At 42.4% G+C, this 16,975-nt stretch overlaps 1 protein-coding gene across 2 annotated transcripts; it reads left to right on the top strand.

Annotated features, from left to right (window-relative positions):
- The first annotated feature begins 261 nt into the window (after positions 1-261).
- Ankrd34c (ankyrin repeat domain 34C) lies at positions 262-15,764 on the top strand. 2 transcript variants are annotated; one of them, XM_058573819.1, is made up of 2 exons: positions 262-678; positions 11,152-15,764. In XM_058573819.1, exon 2 carries the CDS (start codon positions 11,189-11,191, stop codon positions 12,806-12,808), a length of 1,620 nt encoding a protein of 539 aa, XP_058429802.1. In that variant the 5' UTR covers positions 262-678; positions 11,152-11,188; the 3' UTR covers positions 12,809-15,764. The 2 variants fall into 2 exon arrangements, with proteins under 2 accessions (XP_058429802.1, XP_058429803.1); XM_058573820.1 differs by lacking the exon at positions 262-678 and adding an exon at positions 9,055-9,155.
- The last annotated feature ends 1,211 nt before the right edge of the window (positions 15,765-16,975 follow it).

Below are 16,975 nucleotides of genomic sequence, written 5' to 3'. Positions count from 1 at the left end.
CGGACCCCGAGGTCTGCGGCGCGGGGTCTGTGCGCACTGCCATGTCCCCGCCCCGGGCTCCGCAAGACTTGTGCTAAGTTGCAGAGCGAGTCCGCTGGGAAGCGGCGGCGGCGGGCGCCTTTCCCCCCAGCTGCAGGTAGGCACTTCCCACCCCCGCGGCCCCCTCCTTCCTCACAGCACACACACCCACACAACCCTCTCCAGTCGCGGCTGGAGAGCTGCTCTCAGGCGCCAGCGGGCAGCCGCGCCTCATCAGCCAGTAGAGCCAGCGGAACACCGAGCTGGAGGGCTGGTGCTGCGCAGGAGACCTGCAAACCAGCAGCTTGAAACTGGGGGACGAGCCTCACGTTTCCTTCAAGCTTCTTTCTCTTAACAAAAAAGAAAGAAAGAAAAAGAAAATCCTCTGTTGCCACCTCAACTTGGAGGAGCAGGGCGTGATTCGAAGGACTGACGCAGGTTTCATTCATGGACCTTGAAGTTAGGGCAAGTCACTCAACAGGACCCGCGAGGCCAGGGGTAGCCCCAGTTCCTGAGCGGGTTCAGCCTGGCGGTGCCCTCTGGCAGCCCACCTGCAGCCGCCAGCTGAGGTTCTGGGCGCCTTCTGACTGTGCTTTGGAAGTAATGACATTACCCGTGGTCTGGACCCAGGTGGCCTCCCTTGATGAGCGTCCCTACCAGGTAAGTGCTTCCAGAGGGGTCTCCCCTGGCTGCCTAGGCGGAACCTCAAGCTCCCGAGAAGTAAGTCCATGCTGTTTAGCCTCAGGCAGGAGGCGGGGACTGGTAGGAGAGAGCATGCTTTTATCACAGGAAATTGTGGGAGACTGGAATGGAAGGCGGATTTAAAATATTTTATTTTTGCATTGACGCGTGGGGATGAGATGCGTAGGGGCCTGAATTTTTGTAGGAAATGGTTGCAAAGCGGGGCTGGGTGATAGGCGTCTGGATATTTTTGCAGGAACTGAAGAGGGAGCAAAGTCTTAAATTTTTGCAGAAACCTGTGAGAAGTGGGCGGTGAGATGTTATGATCCTGAAAATGCTCACGAAATTGTAAAGAATATGTATCTGGGCATTTCTGAGAAATGGTGGGAGAAGCACTTACCGCCCTGGCTTCACCTGACCCCCATACTCGGCCTTCTCGACGATGACCACAGACAGTGGCAACAATGGACGCTGACACACCCGGCTACCGCGGCCTCAGCCCCTGACTTCAGCACCTCGGACAGCCCCCCCCCGCCCCCCCCCTCCCCGGCAGCTTAAAGCACGCAGCTAGAGCTGTACAGCCCCGGCTTTTCAGTCCCAGGCCACCGGTGCTGTCTGCAGTGGGCGGATACGTAACACCGCCCCCAGCTTTGCGAAGAAGGGCTCTCGAATAGCAAAAGCAAACGTGGAGCTCAATTTTTGATCTGCTTGTAACTGCTTCCCGTGACTGCAGAAGGAAGAGGCGGAGTATAAAGATAGCCCCCAAGCTTCGAATGCAGCTGAACCGGTGGCCTCCTGGGTTTGGGAAGGTGAATCCCAACTTCCTGAAACAGCTAACATTTATAAAAGGCTGTCCATGTGCCAAGGCCCTGTGCTAAACGCTCAATGGGTTAATTTTTATAGAACACCATGAGTATACTCTTTATGTACTATTATTATTTCCATTAAACAGATGAAAAAACTGAAGCAAGAGAGACTGAGAAACTTGCCCAAGAATATACAACCTGAAAATATTACGGCTGCCTTCTTAAACTCCGTGCCAGCCTGCAGTAGTGGGAGGATATGCCTGAGCAGAATTGCCTGCATGAAATAGCTCTGAACTTAGGAACCAAGTTTGAATGAAAGACATAGTTAGCACTTAAAAACGTGTCTTTGAATAAAATTTCTAAACATGTCTGAACTTCAAGCTCAGTATCTGTAAAATTATAATAATACTTTCCTTGCAGAAGCATGGGGAGCAGTGGTCAAAAGGATCATATATGGAGATACATCCAGCGAACTGTTAATTGTGGTTGATTGGGTGGGGGATTGGAAGGGAGGAGGCAGGTAATTGGAAGAGAAAGAGGACTGTTAATGAACACTAGTGGCACACTACAAGGGTCTGGCCTCAGAGCAGGGCTCAGTGGAAGGAATTCAGGATGAGCTTATTTCAGCGTACCAATCCCTTGGACTTTTACAGGACTTCATACAGGGTGTTCATGTATTGCCGATCATTTGATCATTTTAACAGGCCTGTAAAGTAGGCAGGATTTGGGTTATTTTACTCATAAGGCAAAATGATTCCTGCCCCAAATATTCAGAAACCTAGTAAGCAGAGCTGGGATTAGAATCCAGTTCTCCTGCATCTGTATCCTGAATCCTTCCACCGCAGGCTAGCCCTTCCTCAGTAGTTAGGACTGTGGGGGTAATCACAGAACTATATAAAATATAGTTTATATTTTTAAAAAGTACTTATAAAAAGGTACATTTTTATAAGCACTTTAAATATATGAAATTGATGACTTTAATAATTTTCATGTACAGCAATAGCAATCTCATGAATCAAAGTAATCTTTGTTGATTATATTCTGTTCCATGAAGAATTTTAAACAATTTATAAAGCTTCACAAGATGTCAGAAAGTAAAGGACAGACAAGATACAGGCGATAGCCAGAAATAAATGAATATCAAATGTGCATATTATAAAGTCCTAGAAACTTGCTCTGGGTCATTAAGTACAATGAAAATATATCCCTACACCTTTTTGAGGGAACATGAGAAACTTTAAAGATGATTATAAAAGTCTGCAGGCCCTTCTCTTCTGCACAACACGTCCCTCAAACCTCTGAGAAATCTGCCACTGGACCAAAGAAGGGAAGTTTAACTGGAAACCTAATGTCAGTATGATTTAAGAGAGGGGTGACAAAGTGAATGGCATTATTTCTTTACTGAGGCAATTGTTAGTTACATAATTAAAAATGGCTAACTTGAGCATACTGTACATTAAAGTTTACAAAAAGGGCTTCTATACTCATAAGGTTATTTCAGTTTTCAAGCAAACTGAAGAGGTGAGCAGCTAGGAAGTGACAGAAAGTACAAAAACCACAGCAACATGACGATGTTCTTATATTTTGCTTTTATATGTAAAACTGCATCCATACATAGGCCAAAAAGTACTGGAATGTGTGAATCAGGTCAGTTGTAAGACTACAGAGAATGGCAAGGCCTTTTCAAACTGAACAATAAATAATTCATCTTAACACATTCAAATTTAAAAAAAAAATTTAAAATAGTGTGCCAGTTAAACAATATCTGATTGTGGGCCACATTAACTTTCAGGTCTAATTTGCATCCTTGGCTTAAGATCCAGGCCAAAGAACTAGACTGGCATGGGAATGAAAGACCTTGGATTCAGAGAGATTAAAAGGTTTAATCTTTGTCTGTAATTTCTATTTCTAAATTCATGAAGCTTGAACAAAATTGCTCCTCTCAGTTTAAAAAAAGTTTAGGACTTCCATAGCTTTTCAGACAATAAAATAATCAGAGGACTTGAGGATAAAGTTGGCATCCAAATACTCCCTCTATTAGAAAAAGCATCATTTGAATCTCTGGATGTTGGTAATATTCAGTCTTCAGCATTTCTTCTCTAGACCCTGTGCTATTGAACGCTATGTTAGCTGCCATTACAGTGGAGGTGAGATAAAACAGAAAACAGCCCTGAGAGCATATCAAGGAAGGAATCAGGCAAACTCTGTCCATTTCTCAGTTTACTTTTCTGAAACACATGAAAAAGTGGTCACCAAGTTTTTAAGAAAAAAAAAACCATGGTGGCTAGAACAACCCAAGTTGGGATTTCAGTATCCTGGTGTTATGCCAACTCTTTTCAATGATTTTATTTTCCTTCTGGAAGGCATCTAATCTTTCCAGCATTAGGTCTTCTTACCATTTAATCTCTGTGATTCATGATAGAAGATAAATGCTCAAGTTAAAGGACATTAGATTTTGGTTGACCCTCACATCTAGTGAATGACTATTCAGTTCTACCTTGCAAACATCTGTCCAGCTTGGTTCTTCTTCCGCATCCTTACTGTGGCAGTTCTGATCTTCTTCATCTCCCAGAGGCTCTTGAGTGGGTTCCCATCCTCTCAGTCCATTTCTCACACCATAGACAATTATCATATCACCCTCTTCCTTATAACTCTTGACTGGTTCCCCACTTCCACATAATGAACATCAAACCTTCGGGACAAGGCTACAAAGAACCTTGAATTTGATCTCTGTAGACTTCCCCATATTTTCTTGTTCTACCAATGCACTCCCCACTCTTCCAACACCACCCTGAACTATGAAGTTCACAAAATATTTGCTCTGCTACCTTCTGTCTTATAACTTATAGTTACCCCTAAGGGTAATTCCTTACCCTTTTTGATTCAACAAATTTCTGCTCCTTTTTGAAGACCTAGCTCAATTGTCTTCTCCTTATGAATCCTTTTCTAATCTGCACCTCTAGGTCCTCGTGGCACTCATATCTGTCTGCTGCATGTTTGTCCTCCATTCTGGACTTACTATGTTGTACTGTACTTATTTCATGTAAGGGTTAAGAACATGGACTTTGGACTGAGTCTGGATTTGAATTCCAGCTCCTCAACATACTGCCTGGTTATTTTCGGGTAAGTGACTTTATCTCCCTGAGACTCAGTTTTATTTTTTCACAAAGTCAGGATAATAGTATTCATCTCACAGTATCACTGTAAGAATTAAATGACATAATGCATGTAGAGTATTCAGCACATTGCTTGGAGCATGGTAAGCATATCATAAATATTTATTATTATTAAAATATACATCTGGCTTACCTCTAGATTGTAAATACCTTGGCAGCTGTTCCTGCATTTTATATAACTCTTTATCCTGGCATGGCATAGATAGTTGATTTATGTTTGATGATGCAATAATAAATGGATGGATGAGCAAGTAATGCTAATGTTTTAGTCAGGACTTACTTGATTATAAGTCACAGAAATTAATTTGAGCTATCAAAAGCAAAAATATGCTAATTTATTGAAAGAATTCCAGAATGTTCATGGACTCTGAAGGCAGTTAAAACTCAGGAGGGGTGGCGGGGAGAAACTCTCTCTCTCCAACTCAGCTTCTCAGGCCACTTGCTTTTATTCTTCTCCCTCTGCACATGTGGCTAACTCACAATGCAGCCTAACATCTGGAGTGCCCAGTACATCAGTTCCTACAAACAGCCCAGATGACTGGTGTTTTTAGCCTCAATTTCAAGTTCCACCAAAGATTGAGCCGCTGTGCACATGGAGCAGGTCAAATAGCTGAAAGCAAGAATATTAGGTATTCTCTAGAGAGGGAGGAAGTAGATGTGGCTATGCAAGTCTGAGAGGAGCACTTTGTAGGGGGATAGATACACAATTTAAGGGGTCACCGTGAGCTGACAGGAAACCTCCACACAGTCAACCCTGATCACTGAATGACCACAGGCATTTGGTTTCTCTCTAGGCTTCTTCACACTTGGCTTTGGTTTTCCCATCTGTGAGATGGAGAGAAAACTTCTTGAAAGGGGATTTTATGGTTAGTGGAGCACTTGGCATTAGTCTAAGGCAAAAGCATACAATTTAACTCTTTGCTGGGTTATAAAACACTGGGAAGTAAGAATGAAGGGAAATGAAAATGAGGCAAGGAAGAGCTAGCCTCAGCTTCATGGAGGGTCCTGGGGAAGTCACATTACATCTTAGAAGAGGCTATTGGGCAAAGAAAGGGAGATGAGTTTTCCAAACATCTCTTCCCCTATCACCTATTTCCTATTTGCTAACATCTGTTCTACAAAGAGTTAACTCTCCCACATTCTGGATTGAGTGACCTGTTCTCTCCAGGCAACTGCTATACAAAATCAGGCCAGGGTCAATTTATCCTGGTTAGTTAAAACTAAGTGTCAGGCACCTGAATTTAAGACTAGAGGAAAGGTTTGGGGCTCACTAAGAAAGCAAGCCAGGCAAGTGGCCAACACCCAGAGAGGGAGGCATTGGGTGAGGCTATGCGAATCCGTCAAGATGCATGGGTTGAATCTGGTGTAGTTTGTAAGGTTGTTGTCAATCAGCCATGTCAACTGCAGTCTTTTAAACTTGAAATTTTAATTTAATTCTTGAAATGACAAGTGTAAGTTAAATGCAGCGTGCTGACAGTTAATGTTAGCCCAGCACATTTTATCTGGGCTATAAGAGTGAGGTGCGGAACCTGATTCTGTCCTCAAACAAAGCTCTTGCGTTTTCATAGTTTAAGGAATTTCAGTTGAGAGGCCCACTGTGAAAGGCTGGTGATAGACAGCCTGCAGAGCAGCTCGGTAAGCACAGAATGTTGTGTCTAAGGGTGGGCTCCACATTCCAGATTACAATAAATAAATGAATAAATAAATAAAAACAAAAAATAAGACAAAAACAAAACATGGATGTTTTGCCTTCAGTTTGCTCCATTCTTTAGGTGCTTGTGGAGAGTTGATTAGGGACAAGGGCACTGATTCCAAGCAAAGGGGAAGAAGCAGTCTCCTAGATATACTTTTTTTTTCTTTCCTCCTTTTCTCTTTTTATCCTCCTTACCTCCCTCCCTTGACTTTGAGGTGGACTAGAGGTATACAATTTGTACCACACACAACATAAAAGGTAATCCAACTATCCGGCCATCCTCCTTCCCACCTCCCTTCCCTTTTCCTCTTCTTCCGTTTCTCCATCATTCCTTTATCCTACTTTTCAATTATCACATAGCTGGCAGAGAAGAAAAGATGGTATTTCTACCTCAAGAGCTCAGAATTCTGTGGACAGGCTGACCAAGATGATTAACAAGATCGATTCTCCAATAAAGAGAGTTGCAAAGTATTAAGAAACACAGGGGACGCAGCATCTGGTTTCTACTTTCAGTGTGGTGTGGGTATGTGGGGGGATGGGCACATGTGTGTAAGAGAGAAAGAGAGAGAAACAAAGATAGTGCAATATTCTAGGGTATGCACATGCTATATTTTCTGTATCCATGTTCTTCTTAATGAGTTGTTTCTAGTTTTTGTCTTTTTGAATCATGCAACCAATGTCTTTTGGTACATGAATTAATTACTAATCTATTACTGTGACTGGACCACCCCCAAATGAGTGGCTTAAAACAATAACCATTTTTTTTTTTGCATATTTTTGCAGTCTGGGCCAGGCTCTGGATATTTCTTCTGCTGGTTTTATCTGGGTTCACTCAATCAGTCATCCAGCTGGGGCTAGATGGTCTCATCACATTCTGGCAGCTACCTGGACCATCAGTTAAAGCTCTATGTGCCCCTTTTTGTGGTAAATCTAGACTTCCTCACCGAACAGCTGGATTCCAAGAGAGCAAACTTGGAAGCTGTAGGTTCTACAGAGGCTTTGCCTCAAATTTACACAAAATTACTTTTGCCTCATTTCCTTGGTCAAAGCAAATCATAGGGCCAACTCCTTGAATATATGCCAGGAAAGGAGGACTTCGTGGTCATGTTTTAAAACTGACCATGGGTAAAAACCTAGGCATGGAACATCCGGTCAGAGTGTGGCTTTAGTTCAATTTAGTGCTACCAAGTTTCCCAGCAGGTGCCTGTTGCTCCCCAACTTCATCCATTCTTGGTTTGTGTGTCTATCTAATTTTAGCCACTCTGGTGAGGATGTGGTGGTTTCTCATTGTGCTTTAGTTGGCTTTTCCTTGAGTACTAATGAGGCTGGATACCTTTTTATGTGCTTATTGGTCATTTATGTATCTTCTTTTGGAGGAAGCAATTTGTAGGGGTTCTTTATATAGTCTGAATATGAGTCATTGTAATTTTACTCAACTCTCCCTCTTGGATTTTGAGTGATTTTCTTCTTGATTACAAAGGAAGTAACATTTGAGCTGAAGTTTGGAGGAGGATGAATAATTAAAGAAGATCAGGGAGGCCTTATATCTAGAAACATGAACAGTGCCAAGAGGGAAAAAAAGTGGTATGTTTGAGAAATAATGAGATTTCAAGTTAGGTAGAGTGTGACAAGGACCAGAGTTTCAGGGGATGATGCTGAAGAGGTGACCTAGGGAAAGGACATTGATGGAATGGAGAGAAGCATATCTTCATGGGACATTCCCTTTCATTTAGCTAGTCCTTGGTAATTCTTCAGATCTCCAGAGCTTGGAGACTGAGAAGCTTATCAGAGCATAAGACTCTGAACATAACAACCATAAGTATAACCACTGAGGAGTGACAGGGATCTTCCCCTCATGCACACATAGGGGAAGATAGGTGGGAGATTGAAGGAGAAGGAAGGAAGGAAATGGAGAGACAGAAGCAGAGACCCGTTATCAATATCTTAAATAATATGTGGTAGCATTTTTTGTAGAAAATATGGCAGAAACACATATTCACATTCGCAACAAGATCAGATTCAGAAAAAGCAGAAACTGATCTGAAGCCGAAAGATACCGATTAGACTGTAAACCTTGTTACTTCTGGAGAGTGGCTTCAAGAAGGGGTTGGTGTGGGTGAAGGAGACCTTTTCCTCTTTAAATAATTAAGTGTGTTTTTTTATAGAAAATATCTATTCATAGATTCATTTTTTTTGAAAGGAAATAAATCTATTTCTCAACTTCAATTAAGAGAAGCTTTTCCGTCCATTTTCATAGAGAAATATAAATTGATAAGTAACTGCTCAGGATAGTAGAGTAAGAAAAAAGTGACGTGGATCAGATGAGGAGGGAACTCAAGAACTGTGGCCAGTGGACCACACAGGTCATTGCTCAGCAGGTGCTGGAGGCTCAGGACGTCCACAATAGAGGCTATGCTGGCAAAGATGCCCGCAGGTATGATTCCCATGGCCTGGCCAGGCTGCCCGTTACTCCTTATCTGTGAAAGGCCTCAACAACACATGGTGTGGAGGTTTTGAGGTTCTGAGCCCAGGACTAGCTAACTCATACATGGAGAACAAAACACAGAACTTGAGTTTGACAAACCCCAGCAGAGGAAGCTTAGGTTTTAGCTTTATTTCCTCATATTTGTGAGCAAAAGTGTAATCCTCTTCTCTGTCCTCTGCCCCTTATCACTTTAATCAGAGGGAAGGATATAGCATTGCATTGTTAGAACTCTTCTGAATGAAGAGAAGGAGAATTCTGACATCTGCTGGAAGAGTGAGGACTCAGCCTGAAAAGAGGTAAAGAGGTGACTAGACTGATTTGTGCACACACACACACACACACACACACACACTTAGTCAGCTTTTTCGCTGCTTTGACCAAAAGACCTGACAAGAATAATTTTGGAGGAGGAAGTTTCAGAGATCTCAGTCCATCAACAGTCATCTCCCTTCCTCAGGGCTCGAGCTGAGGCAGAACATCGTGGCAGAGGAAAGCAGCTCAGGACATGGCCCCAGGAATCAGAAAGAGAGACTTCACTCAACAAGGACAATATATATGCCCTAAAGACATGCCCCCAGGGACCCACCTCCTCCAGCCACAGCCTCTGTGCCTACAGTTACCATCCAGTTAATTCCTATCAAGGGATTAATGCACTTAATAAAGTTAAGACTCTCATAACCCAATCCTTTCACCTCTAAATTTCCTTGCAATGTCTAACACATGAGCTTTTGTGGGACACCTCACATCTAAATCACAACACACACACACACACACACACACCTGTTTTCCCTCTATTAAAACAGTAGTACCGATTTATTTTAGGAATACAGTAAAAAAGAAGGAAATTAAACCCTATTAAGCCCCATGACCCAGAATAAGGAATAACATGGCATGTTTCTTACTAGTCTTTTTATTACACCAAGAAAATTAAACAATTATTGATGAGGTAACTCATTCACCATGTATGAATCATTGCCAAATGCTGAAATAAGCAGTAAACAAGGTAGACACAAACACTTCTTTTAGGAACTTAGATTTCTCCATCTGTGATAAGTATTGTGCACTCAATACAACAATGTCTTACATTTGAATCAGGAAAATGCAAATTAAAACCACGCTGTGGTTTCATCTCACTCCAGTTAGAATGGCAACTATCAAGAATATACATAATGATAAATGCTGGAGAGGATGCAAGGGGAAAGGTACATGTATACGTTGTTGGTAATACTGCAAATTGGTACAACCACTGTAGAAATCAGTACAGAGATTCCTCAGAAGGTTAGGAATGAAACCACATGATCCAGCTATTCCATTCCTCAGTATTTTCCCCAAAGAACTGAAATCAGCAGACTGTAGTGATAACATGCATTCTGATGTTTATAGCAACACAATTCACCATAGTAAAGTTACAGGAATCAGCCTTGGTGTCAATTAACAGATAAATTAATTTTTTAAATGTGGTATACATACACAAAGGAACAAAGAGGACTAAAATTATATCCTTTGTGAATAAATGGATGGAACTGGGGAACATCATGCTAAATGAAATTAGCCAGACTCAGAAAGTCAAGGGTCAAATGTTTTCCTTCATATGCAAAACCTATAGGAGAAAAAGGAATAAAAGAAAAAGGGGAATATCATGAAAATAGAAGAGAGATCAATATTGGAGAAGTAAAGCATCAAGGAGAAGGGAGGAGAGAGGAAAAGGAGAACTGAAGAATGAAATTAACCACATTATGCTATATTCATGAGTGAATATAACACAATGAATCCTACTTTTATGTATAATTATAATGTACCAATTAAAAAATACACATATAAATAAAAATTGAAAAGACCAAAATAGAGGATGGGGAGAGGAGGAAAGGCAGGGAGGGAAAGGGGAAATACTGGGACATTAATTGGATTGAATTATGTGCACACATGAATATGTCACAATGAATCCCACTATTATGTATCATTATGATGCACTAATAAAACATTAAAAACGAAATCTTGCATTTGCAAAATAGTTAGTACATGTTAGGCATTATGTTAACTGCTTTTCATGTGTTTAAGTGTTTTACACACACCATCACAAGCAATCTTCATGACGACTTAATGAGGTAGGTCACTACTACTCCTAGCCCCAATTATAGATAAAGAAACTCACTCAGACACCTCAGACAACTTAGCCAAGCTGACACAGCTTGGGGTCAGGCTAGGATCTCACTGTACCTGACCCTGTCACAGCCATGCCGCACACATCAGCAATAGAATACCTAACGTTTCCCCCTCTTCTTCCCTTTCTAGGTCTGACTGCCCTGGTGGCTGGAGATTCTAAGCCAGTATGATGGATGATGACACAGAGTTGAGGACTGATGGAAACTCCCTTCTGAAGGCTGTGTGGCTGGGCAGGCTGCGGCTGACCAGACTCCTCCTGGAAGGGGGAGCTTATATCAATGAGAGCAATGACAAAGGCGAAACGGCTCTCATGGTGGCATGTATCACCAAACATGTGGACCAGCAAAGTATCAGCAAGTCTAAGATGGTGAAGTACCTGTTGGACAACAGGGCAGACCCTAATATCCAGGATAAGTCTGGAAAGACTGCTCTCATCCATGCTTGCATCAGAAGAGCCGGGGGAGAAGTGGTCTCCCTACTACTGGAAAATGGAGCTGACCCCAGCCTTGAGGATCGCAGTGGGGCTTCAGCTCTGGTTTATGCAATAAATGCAGATGACAAGGATGCATTGAAACATCTCATTGATGCCTGCAAAGCCAAAGGGAAGGAAGTGATTATTATAACAACAGATAAGTCATCTTCCGGCACCAAAACTACTAAACAGTATCTTAATGTCCCTCCTTCACCCAAAGTGGAAGACCGACAGTCACCTCCACTGTGTGCGTCTCCTTCTGACATTGAACTGAAGGCTCCAGGCCTGAGCTCTCCACCAAATGAAAAAGAGGATGTCTTCTTCGGCCTCCAAACAGGACACCCAAGTGGCTGTAACACCTCTAAGATTCTCAATGAGCCTGGGTCTCCCACTAGGAAAGTCAGCAACCTTCCCACCAGGAAAGTGGGGGCCCGCTTGCCCCAACTGAAGAGGCTCCAGTCTGAACCCTGGGGCCTGATTGCACCATCTGTGTTGGCAGCCTCCTCTCGTCAGGATGAATCCCACAGTGCCAGCACAGACAATGAGGTCATCAGGAACATCAGTGACATGTCTTTCCCTAAAAGGGGGCCCCTCTCCAGAACCAACAGCACTGATGGCAAAGACCCTGCCCTCTTCCCCACAGTCCCAGAGCAGGCTCTGAAGGTTCCAGCCTCTTCAGCCCCAGCATCCTGGAAAGCAGCCTATGAGAAGGGCCAGGCTCCCCACCCTCGTCTGGCAAGGAGAGGAGCTCTCCCTGTTGACCAAGAGAAAGGTGGCATGTGCCCATCGGGAGCCTCTGCTCTCAAAGAGCCAGCATCCCTCAAACGGCTGGAAAATGACCTGTATGACTTAGAGTTACAACCAGGGGCTGACTCACCCAACTCCATTTCCCTCGAGCCAGGCAAAGGTCCCTTAGATAGAAAGAAGCTCAACAGCTCCCACTTGTCTCTTTTCCATGGCTCTCGGGAGTCCCTGGATGCCGTGCCCACCACATCCCCCAGCTCTGTGCGTCGCAGACCCCCGCATCTTCTAGAAAGACGAGGTTCTGGAACTCTGCTGCTAGACCGCATCGCTCACACTAGGCCTGGCTTTCTTCCACCTTTAAATGTGAATCTGAACCCACCCATCCCCGATATTAGACCGAATAGCAAACCTTCTTCCCCACTTGCTAGTGGCTTAAAATCTATGGTTCCTGTTGCTCCAAGTTCACCAAAGAGAGTTGACTTGAGAAGTAAAAAGAAGCTCCTCAGAAGGCATTCTATGCAAATTGAACAGATGAAGCAGCTGTCGGACTTTGAAGAAATAATGACCTAGAAACCTTCAGGAAGGCTTCTCCTCACGTCTAAATCTAGGTAGTTTATGGAAGGGACCAAAATCTAGACCAACATAGCCATGTAGATCCTCTGTCTCTGCTCACTCCTCAATGCTGGTATGTGGCCACTTCAGAAGACATGGGAACAGGGTGCTACTTCACCTTTGAAATAAATGCAGGGATTATTTCACTTCTGAAATGATTATTTCGCTCCTGAAATAATCCCTGGGTTTTTACAGGCCTACTTGAAAAGAGTTCAGGATAATTGGGTTTCAGAGATGAAATTACAAGAAAAAAATAATTCCCCCAAGGAAGACAACCTTTGCAGTTTGAAGGTGACCCAGCAAGTATGGTGATTTAAGCTGTGGATCCCAGTTACTTGCCTTCAGACAAACAGTAAATGTGAGTTGAAGTCATGAGACAGTATTACAGTATGCTATTCAGAGCCTATAAAGTAGCTAAAAAAAAAAAGAAAAGAAAGAAAGAGAAAATGAGGCTTTAGCATTTGTCCAAAATGTGCAAAAGCTCAAAACTAATCCCTAAGCTCCTGAATTTGGCATCTGGGTTCAGTTTGATGATAGAAGCAGGATCCCCCATCAGAGAGGGTCTGGTATGTGGGTCTTTCTTGCCTCTTGCTATTCTGCAGGCACTGTTAAGCATGGTTGAGTTCTGAAAGATCTCTTTTCAGATCCAGAGATGTTCACGGACTCATTTGGGTGTGCTGTGAGTCCCTACATATCACATTTTCGTGGCTCCATTCTGACACGTCATTGTAGATGGTACCTCAAAGATGAATCTTGCTCCCAAGATGCAACTTTTGCCAGACCCCTGTGCAGACATAGGCTCTGTGTTGAAATCTAGTAAAGAACAGTCAAAGAGAACTAATTTGGACTTGAATGTGACACAATTAATAGAACAGAACTACAAGAAATGTTACCGATTATTCTTAAGAAAACTCAATGAATACTACCAAAACCGGGATGATAGGTGATGATGGGATGTACTTGGATTGAAAAGTAAATTGGAGCCGAGCACAGTGGTGCACACCTGTAATCCCAGCAGCTCAGGAGGCTGAGGCAGGAGGACTTGTAAGTTCAAATCCAGCCTCAGCAATTTAGTCAGACCCTAAGCAGCTTAGTGAGATCTTGTCTCAAAATAAAAGATTAAAATAAGGGCTGGTGGGTGGGGGGCATGGCTCAGTGGTTAAGCGCTCCTGGGTTCAATAAATAAATAAATAAATAAATAAATGAAGTGTCTGGTCCTCAAGCTGATGGCAAAAAAATGAGGACCATTTCATTTTCCAGCCTGAAAATTTTAGGGGATATCAAATGTCATTTCTCTTTCAGTTAATAGTTAATTCAAGAAAAATCCAGTTTCTTCTTTGCCTGAATTATGTAGGGGTTGGGAGATTCATAGGAATAATCTATACAATCCTTTGAAGAAATTAAGTAAAGTCTCACTGAAAGACTCAAGTGTCTCCTTGAGATCTCCAAGATTCTAAAAATCCTAGTTCCTAAATTTATTTGTAAAGTAAAAAAAAAATCCGTAACATAAGCTCTACATTTTGTGATATTTCATTAAGAACATTTGCTAGAAATTTGTCTAGATATCCCAAGCAAAAGTGTTACTGATAGTCATTAATTATAAACAAAACAAAATTGCTTATTTTAAAAAATGATTCATTTAGGGAAAGCTCTTAACCTCAGCACTAGTAACACTGGAGGCTGGGTCATTCTTTGTTCTGGGGGCCTGTCTGTCCTGTGCACTGCAGGACATTTAGCATCCTCTTCAGCCTCTGCTCACTGAGTGACAGTATCACCCTGTTCCCTTCCCCCCAGTTGTGAGAACCAAAGACGTCTCCAGACATGGCCAGATGTCTCCTGGGGCAGCATCACCTTGGTGATCACCAGGGCTGTAGAGAATGGCCGTGCCTGTGATGGAAATATGTGAAGAATCAAAGTGCCGATCGGAGGTGTGGCACACAAGCACCCAAACTCAAGCACTAACGGGATCTTGTATCTTGCAGGAAGGGAAGAAAATGAGAAGAAAAGCATGTAAGGTAGTGAAAACCTACTATTCGTGAACTTGTTTAGTGTGGCCGATCCATATGCTGTTCAGACACATTTAATTGTTAACAGTTCTCACCAAGTAGATGTGAGTATAGGCAAAGAAACAGCTCTACTGCATTCCAAAGAGAATCAAACAGGCAGCCACTGTTTTCAGTGAGTCATTGAAAACACACATACACACACACACACACACACAGCACACTTTAAGTGCTTTTCCAGCTATTGTGATTGCATCAAAACTAGCCTCTGCTAGTAGTGTTTAGCTGTGGGGATAGCAAGAAAAATGCTGCAGAGGAGCATTTTTCTAAACCTTTAGCTAAGACTTGAAAATCTAACTTATCCTCAGTAGTGACATTTATAGTGATTAGCCTGGGTGAAACACCAAACATGACTTGAGTGGCTCGGTACATTGCACGAGCGTGTAGCACTGTACTCTCCTGCCACTCGTGGCCTGTGTAAGTCCCTGTGACCTCTTCATCAGCCTTTCTCTAGGCAGTCATCAGAATGCTGCCTTCTCCCATCAGTTCTTGATGATGCATTTGCTGAATTAGACTGTCCTAAACTAGTACAATGGTGAAAATACCATGGTTTACTCATAAATAAGAAATTTTATCTGTGTCAATGAGCCTCATGAGAATGCTTTTCAAGAAGCATATTTTAGATGCAAACATGCTTCCTAGACCAGAAGTTAGCTTTTTTCCTTTTGGAATCCAAGAGTCACTCTCTAAGTTAGCTTCAAACTGGAGTTTCATAATTTAGCCCCTTAAGATTCTCTGGACTGTTTATTAAAATGTCATTCAGAAAGTGAGCCTAAAGTTTGAAGTCTGGAACGTTGATTTAATTTCTAGACATCCCAAAGCTTTTTTTTTTTTTTTTTTAGAAAACAAAACACAGACCATTTGCAATCCTCTTAGAACTTCATCAAGCAAAGGTCCCCTGCACGTGCAGGTGTGTCTGACCTTCTTCCTTTGTGTGTGCTGGTGCTTTAGACGTATCTTGTGCTGCCTGGACTGGTCCTCTGCAGTATTCTATCCTAGTCTCAAGCTGAGGATATACTCAAAGATGTATCAAAATCTATGTAATAAAACTATTTAGTTGTTTCTAATATATCAATAAAAGAGATATTACAATCCTTCAATAGTATTTCTCATTTTCCTCAGTGAAATTTTAATGATAAATATTACCTTTCCTTTACAATGAGATTGATATGATTGCCTAGTAACATCAACCTTAGCAAACACTCAGTGTTTTATGTTCATGTAATTTCACAAATTGATTTAAAATTATACAAGCATGTTGGTTTCTCTCCTGGTTTAAGAAAGTGCAATGAATGATTGCCACTCATTGGGGGGCTTTTTTTTTATTAGTTACACATGACAGTACAATGATCTTGACATATCATACATTTGAATCAAATGGGGTATAATTTCTCATTTTTCTGAGTGTACAGGTTGCAGAATCACATTGGTCATACAGTCACCTATATGCATACAGCAATAATAATGTCTATTTTATTCTGCTGCCCTTCCTATCCTGGGGCTGCACTTACCAACTGTAAGTGGCTCAGACTGCTGGATATCCGACCTTGGGCCCTGTTTCTATGTTGGCCTGTGTGAGTGGAAGTTTACTTCTGTTAGCTCTTATTCAAGGGCGTGGTAACGAGAATACAATAAACTAGCTGGATGGTCCCCCTGGTCTCTAGTGATTCTCTGGAAACCTTACCCTTAAGCTCTTCTCTCAACTACTGAGATAAGTTAAGAAAAAGAGATTTAAAATGTACTAATTTTAGCATTCTTTTCCTGACTTCTACCTTCAGGAAAAGGGAGGCCAATGTTTCTAAATCTTTTGAGGATAGATTGTGAGAGATGCTCCTGGAGGAGGAGAAAATGGTGGGGGCGGAAGGCTAAGGGGGAAAAAAAAAGCCTAAGTGGCTGACACTGGAGGAGAGAGCATATTCTCAAGACTGATAACAGGTTCAGAAGTCTGTCATCCCTCGAGTGGAACTTGCTCCTTTCCAGAGCAAAACCTTATAGAGGAGTGGCTCCGTGGTGCACCTGGGGAGGCCGAGCCTGGGTCAAGCTTGGCAGGAAGGCATCTGAG

The sequence above is a fragment of the Marmota monax genome, unplaced genomic scaffold, assembly GCF_021218885.2.
Source record: "Marmota monax isolate L192 unplaced genomic scaffold, Marmota_monax_Labrador192_F-V1.1 WCK01_AAM20220418_F8-fsc00111, whole genome shotgun sequence".
NCBI classification, from domain to species: domain Eukaryota; kingdom Metazoa; phylum Chordata; class Mammalia; order Rodentia; family Sciuridae; genus Marmota; species Marmota monax.
Note: the sequence above shows the minus strand (reverse complement) of the source record. Positions and strands in the feature narration are given on the sequence as shown.

What these genes read in the sequence shown, in the direction of transcription:
- Ankrd34c (XM_058573819.1), top strand. Translation starts at nt 11,189, where the DNA reads ATGATGGATGATGACACAGAGTTGAGGACTGATGGAAACTCCCTTCTG.